Here is a 7424-nt window from a genome sequence, read left to right on the forward strand (position 1 = left end):
TCTCAAGTTTTAGCACATTAGCAATTCATTTCTCAATTAGGAAATGTTAGTAGATAATAATTGTCTGGTTACTTGTTCCCTAGAGGCAGAAAAACGTAGACAGAAAGAAATAGAAATGTGGCTTGAAGGAGAACGCCAACGACTGGCAGAGATGGCAGAAGAGGAACGCCTGGAGTATGAAAGAAGAAAACGTGAGGAGGAAGAGCAGGCAAGGCATGATGCTGAGGAGAAGAGGAGGAAAGCAGAGGAAGAAGCTAAATTAGCTTTGGAGGAGGCCAAGAAGCAAGCACAACTTCTAGCCAGGTACACAGACTTATTCAGAAAAGGAAACTATTCTTGTTGAACACAACAGGTTAATAGTTAATACTAGTCACATGGTGCCAATGCAAACAAAAAATATTTCTAAGGCTGCAACTCATTTCCTATCCATTTTATTCTGCATGAGTTGCCTTCAGTGATTCACACTACTGATTGGAAGATCTTCCTAACAACTCCAAGTTATAACACAGTTCTTCGTGGTATAAACAAGATTCAACCATCTTTTCTTGCATCTCCAACTTATACTAAAGCTCCACAAGCTTTATATCCAAGACTTTACAACACCTCAAGAACACAATTAACATCCCACCGACTACAGAGTAGAACGTCATAACCAGGTCTGACTGCTCACGTAGGTTCCTAGCCCAAATGCAGGACCTCCATCTAACCCAGGAGGTGCACAGCCCCACCACGGGAGACGCCATGTTGGACCTGGTGCTGGCCATGGGTGACAACCTGGTGAGGGGGCTGCGGGTGCTTGACCACCTGGGCAACAGTGATCATCACCTGCTGGAATTCACCATCCAGCGCAAGGTGGCAAAGGGCTGCAGCAAGGCAGCAGCCCTAGATTTCAGGAGGGCAAACTTCAATGAACTAAGGAGAATAGTTAGGGAAGCACTGAGGTCCCAGAGGAGAGGGGAGCCAGGTGTCCAAGAAGAGTGGTTGCTCCTTAAGGAGACAATCCTCCAAGCCCAAAGGGAGGTAATCCCAACATGGATCAAAGGGGGCAGGAGGGCGCAAAAGCCCTCATGGCTCACCAAAAGCATATGGGAATGTCTCCTATCTAAAAGGGAGGCGCACATCCAATGGCAGGCAGGGCCCATCACCAGGGAGGACAATACTGTGGTTGCTCAGGGCTGCAGGGGGCCAATCAGGGAGGCCAAGGCAGAGAGGGAACTGGGACTAGCTTCCCAGATCAAGGACAAGAAGTCCTTTTTTAAATATATAGGGGGCAAAAAGAAGGTTCCGGGTAATGTGGGCCCCTGCAGGACACGCTAGGAAATTTGGTCATTACACCAGATGACAAAGCTAACATATTTAACGATTTCTTTGCCTCCATTTTTCTGAGCAGGGACCAGAACAGCCACCCCACTTCTGGGCTCCCCTCAGGCCCCAGGGGAGGCGCACCTAGGCCAAGGGTCAGTGAGGATCTAGTCAGGGAACTTCTGGAGGGACTGGATGTATTTATATCAGCTGGTCCGGATGATCTCCACCCTAGAGTACTGAGGGAGTTGGCTGAAGTCATTGCGGGACCCCTGGCACAGCTTTATGAGCACTCGTGGTGCTCTGGTGTGATGCCAGAGGACTGGAAGAGGCCCAATGTGGTTCCCATCTTCAAAAACGGGAGGAAGAAGGACCCAGGGAACTATAGGCTGGTTAGTCTTACCTCGATCCTGGGAAAGCTTTTTGAGAGAATTATTCTGGCACATGTCCACGAGGGGCCAGCAGGGGAGATTATGCTTAGGGGCAACCAACACGGGTTCATTAGCAGCAGGTCCTGTCAGACCAACCTGGTGGCCTTCTATGACCAGATCACCAAATTCTTAGATGCAGGGGTAGCAGTGGACATAGTCTTCCTGGACTTTCGGAAGGACTTCGACACCGTCTCTCACCCTGTTCTCCTTAAGAAACTGGGGGACTGTGGTGTTGACACCTACACAGTGAAATGGGTCACCAACTGGCTGGAGGGTCGCACCCAGAGAGTGGTGGTGGATGGGTCATTTTCGAGCTGCGGGGATGCGGGCAGTGGGGTTCGCCAGGGCTCGGTCCTTGGATCCACACTGTTCAACATCTTCATCAGTGACTTGGACGAGGGGGTAAATAGCACCCTGTTCAAATTTGCTGATGACAGTAAGATGTGGGGGGATGTGGGCATGCTAGAAGGGAGGAATAGGCTGCAATTGGACCTAGACAGGTTACAGGGGAGGGCGGATGAGAACAGGATGGGATTCAACACTGAGAAGTGCAAGGTGATGCACCTGGGGAGGAAGAACCAGCACCATACCTACAGGCTGGGGAACTCCCTTCTCATTAGCGCAGAGGCAGAAAAGCATCTTGGAGTCATCATTGATGCCAAGATGAACATGGGCCGGCAGTGTGGGGATGCAGTCAGGAAGACCAACTGCACCTTGTCATGCATCCGCAGATGCATCTCAAGCAGGTTCAAGAAGGTGATCTTCCCCCTCTGTGCAGCACTGGTCAGGCCGCAGTTGGAGTACTGCGTCCAGTTCTGGGCGCCGCACTTCAGGAGGGATGTGGACAATGTGGAGAGGGTCCAGAGGAAGGCCACTCGCATGATCAGGGGGCAGCAGGGCAGGCCCTACAAGGAGAGGCTACAGGACCTGAACCTGTTCAGCCTCCACAGGAGAAGGCTGAGGGGGGATCTAGTGGCCTGCTACAAACTAGTCAGAGGTGACCAGCAGGCATTGGGGGAGTCCCTGTTCCCCCGAGCACTGCCAGGAGTGACCAGGAATAACAGTCACAAGCTGGCAGAAGGTAGATTTAGGCTAGATATCAGGAGGCGCTACTTCGCTGTCAGGGCGGCTAGGATCTGGAACCAACTTCCAAGAGAAGTGGTGCTGGCTCCTACCCTGGGGGTCTTTAAGAGGAGGCTAGATATACACCTTGCTGGGGTCGTTTGACCCCTGTACTCTTTCCTGCAATGGCAGGGGGTTGGACTCGATGATCTGCTCAGGTCCCTTCTGACCCTAGAAACTACAGGTTTCCATAATAAGATATCAAAGAAATTGCAGCTTAGATGACTTCATCCTATTTACTTCATAGTGGTTTTAGACTGCAGTGTATTCACCTACTGCTTGTCAAACTTCTTGGCAGATAGTGTTCCTTATCTACGCCTTGACAAGGAATACTATCTGCCTTTGTAATGGCTTTTCATTTTTAAATATCTGAATTATCACTGTTGATTTGTAGGCAAAGAACAGCTCTGGAGAAGCACCTACAGTTCCAGCGGAAACTGCTAATGGAAGCCACTGGACTAGAACATACACAGGATATATCACGGCCATGGGTTTATTCTTATTTTCAGCTGCTCCAAATACTAGGCTTGGAGACAGCAGAAGAGAACAAATAATACTTGGATACATGGGGGAAGGAGAGTACTAGGAAGAGTCCGCTGCAATTCCTCAATCCAGTTAGAAATTCTCTTTAGTTAATGTAACCTAAGAAGTCCAAAACAGAACCTAGTGGATCCCTATTCCTTTACGTGGGAGATGCTCTTTTCTCTCATAAAGCCACTTTACTACAAACAGAAAAATAAACAAACATTCAACCTTAAACAAGATGTTCCATCAGCCAGTAGAAAATCTCTGGCAGTCGAAACTTGCCATACAATTATGTGAGGCCCACATGTGGGCCTCTTTTACCCTGTGCTATTTCATCTTTCCCACGATCAGTGGAAGGAAGGTGTGGAAACTTTCCACATAGGAATTGTGGAAGCACAAGAACCTCAGGATTTACTTTCTGAAGGATCCCCAGCCTGCAGATTTACCTGTGCTGTTACTGATTCAAAAGTTTAAATATTTATCCCCATCAGCACCACGCAATGCTTAAGAAGCCAACAAAGACTCCAAATAAAGATTGGAAAGGTGGCAAGAGACAAGTTCTTGCTCCCACAATCACATTTGTCATGTCTTCTTCTGTACTATTTTTCTTGTTACATGCTGTCAGAGAGTATTACATTAAATGCAAACCATATTGCACAATTTCAACAAATTTAGAAAAAACCTACATATATAATCATTGAGTCTTTTATGCTGTTATCGAACTAGAGACAGACTTCATTTTAATTCAAATTAAATATGCACTAATTAGTGGTGCTACAAGCAAAATAAATGGATTTATAGGACTTGTCCTAATTTACATAATTCCTTCAACTCTGTGCATGGAGTGCCTGCAGCTGAACCTCTTCTCATTAACATGTGCTTGATGGTATACAGGTAACTCAGAGTACAGGGGCAGTGGACACAAAGGTTGGCACAGATAGACATACACAAAAACCCTCTTTTTTAAAATGTTTGAGGCAAAGTTGAGAAGTGCAGCAACTACACAGAGCATTTCCAAAAGATAAACAACTGGTAGAGATCTTACTTCAAGCATCCAAGAGTTGGTGTTGGATGTTGTTCTAACAGTGGTTCAGACCTTGCAAATTTTCACATGTGCTTAACTTCACTACTTTGAGGAGACGCATTTAAGGTCAAACTTTAAGCACAAAATGATAAAAACTTACAGATCCTTTAACACCATAAGTTCTTTTGAGCACCAGCTGATATATTATTTTTGTACAGAACCTAACAATGCAATTCAATCTGAAAGATGTGGCATTTAGGTGCTACTATAGTAATTATTAATAGAACTTAACAGATGGCAGTGAAGAAAAATTAGCTTCCTTCCTTTGTGGAGTAAACTCAGTAGGGATAGCTCTCTGGTCTCATTTTCAATTCAACTAAATTATAATGAAAAAGAACATCTACAACTGCAAGCTATTCCATCAGATTCACTGGCAGTTCTGCTAATACACAGGCACCATTCACATATTCTACTATGGATGCAATGTTACAGACTTACAAGAAAAATGCATACCTTTTTGAAAAGTCAGATTACAATTGTTCCTCCCCCCCATCCTCTATTCCTGCCCACAGAATGCATTTGCAAAGGCCAACCCCTCTTTTCAGCTAATAGGACTGCCCGAATCACATTTTCAGATGAAAAATGCTCCTATCCAGACACTAACTCCTTCCAGAGAGATTTCAAATGTCTGCATACCGTATGTAATAGGTCTGTTGGAAATGCAGATTTTGTCACTATATTTAAAATTCGAAGGGTAATCTCCATTAAAGTTAGTCATTGGTCTGTGCAACCTATTATTCTACAAGAAACATGAGTTCAGTTTCCAGGTATGTCTTCTACCTAAAGTTTCCCGCTGTTACACCGTCAGTCAGAAAGTAATGCCTCAACCAATATTACTGAGAAAACACTTATCTGAGCCTTCTTTGTACATCATTACCAAGCCCACATCTGTTTTTCAACTTAGTCTCCTCCCTCAGTGGCCTTTTTCTGCCCCCCCTCCCCAGCAAACCAGGGCATGTATCTGACATTGTCTGACAGTAAGAAAGTAATGCCTACTAATTTTTATCTCCAGAGCCAGGCATAAACAGGGAGTGAGTTTTTCTTCATTTCTTGCCTGAGGCCACAGTAAACCCAGGGATCTATGAAGTTCCATCAGTTTCTGAAGGAGCTAAAATATCATATTCAAAGAACCTGCTCCAACAGTGAGGTGTTGCTTCTGCCCACTTGCCCACAGCAGTTTGCATACAACAGAGGTAATACCCTTGTCTGGATAGACTGTACTACCCCATCTTTTGTACAACCTGGAGAACAAAGGACAGACTGAGAGGCAATATTTTGGAGGTGACTGAGCAATGGGATGGTGGCTACACAATAAGGACAAGGTCTTTATAAGCCCTTGTTCACTTGTGGAAAAATGGTAATTTAAGAAGACTGCATTGAAAAACAGCAGTATGGTCAGTGATGAATCCAGTGACCTACTAAATTCACAGCAGAAGTAGAGTGCATGGCAGCTCCTTTAATCTTGTATGTTCCCCCACATGCATTTCGTCCTTTCCCCTCTTGCTGATTAATGGAGGGCCCCACCACTCCCTCCTGTTCATCAGGGAAGCTAAAACTGTGGCTTTAAACATGGCATTGTTTCTGCCTCCCTGCCAGTTAACAACAAACAGCAGTGCCATATGGTGCCTATCAGTGGCACGAAGCAAAAACGGTGTCATATTTAAAACCACAGTTTTAGCCTTGGGGGAGCATAATGGAACCAGCAAGATTAAAGGAGCCACAGAGCACCCCACTTCTGCTGCGAATTCAATAGGCCCCTGGCTGATGATGTAAAAAACATTCCATGCAAGCTTAAATGTTTTCAGTAATACCTGGCTAAGAGGGGTGGGGGGGGGGGAAAAAAAAGGATGAGTTACTTTGACTAATCCTCATAGATGCACTACTACAGAGCAAGCAGAGATCTAAGCAGTAGGCTATCTAACAGTTCAGAGCAAGTTGAGTGGATAAATTATGGTTAGTCACCAGCATGTCTGGAACAGTCAAGTTTTTAGGAAAAAATTCTAGTAAAGAAAGGACCTTGGCATTCTCACAAGCATCCCACTGAAGTTGCAATTCCATAAACACCTCAACAGTAAGCCCACCAGCCACCATACTGAGAGTTTTCTATGCCATCCTTTTTCAAGTGGAAAATATAAATCACCATGTAAAACAAAAGAGAAGGGAGGAGCTGGAGAAACCAAGTATGATGGTCTAGTAATGATGGAGCCAGCCGGGGACTTGAGACACAAGTCTAATCCCCAGTCCTGTAACAGACTAAGTTATCCTCTCAGTGCTTCAGTTGCCCATCTACACAGGGATCTCAACACCACCCCATTTCAGAGGACTGTTGTGAGGATACATTCACTAAGCAAACAGAGGTGTTCAGATACCAAGGCAACGATGACTGTGTATGTGACAAATGTATCTATTTTAGGTGTTCTGTAAAACACTGAATGCTCCAAGGAAATGGTATTTTGCCCCATCATGTGTAATATTGGTGGTCAATTGTTGCCAATACATACTTTTTCCTTTGTAAGAATGCTTTGGTTAAAACATAACACTTAAAAAATCCCATATTCTCTGAAGTTTTGTAAACAAAAATTTTAATCTTTAAAAAAAATGATTTAGTGCGACTATGTGTACAAAAGAAGTGTAATACTAGATAAGAAATGGGACACTGAAACCACAAGCATGAAAGGAAGTCCATTTATAATTTTACAATGAGCACTGTAAGAAACTTGATTCAAAACCCACTTCTAATATATGAGTAATATATGCTAAAATACATGTTTTAAAGTGTGTTTAGAATTCTATTAATAAGTTTGTTTGTTTTTTAAACGAAATAAATCCCATTTATTTGTGGGATATATTAAGCAGAAGGACAGCAGTGCACTTTTTCCTGTACTGCCAAGCCAACCCACGTTCCTGAATTTTAGGACCCATTCTGGTATGAGTCAATTCAGGCTATGCCTTGTCATGAT

The 7424-nt window shown here is 44.4% G+C and overlaps 1 protein-coding gene across 1 annotated transcript in view; it reads left to right on the plus strand.

Moving 5' to 3' along the window:
* KIAA2012 (KIAA2012 ortholog) overlaps positions 1-4155 on the plus strand; it is a 109772-nt gene extending 105617 nt beyond the window's left edge. Inside the window, exons 25-26 of the mRNA XM_090044766.1 lie at positions 84-303; positions 3250-4155. Of these exons, the coding sequence (XP_089900892.1) occupies positions 84-303; positions 3250-3409 (380 nt within the window). The 3' untranslated portion in view covers positions 3410-4155. The remainder of the gene's footprint in view (positions 1-83; positions 304-3249) is intronic.
* Positions 4156-7424: the final 3269 nt, after the last annotated feature.

This window comes from Crocodylus siamensis, chromosome 4, assembly GCF_052110815.1.
Source record: "Crocodylus siamensis isolate JL-2025a chromosome 4, ASM5211081v1, whole genome shotgun sequence".
NCBI classification, from domain to species: Eukaryota; Metazoa; Chordata; order Crocodylia; family Crocodylidae; genus Crocodylus; species Crocodylus siamensis.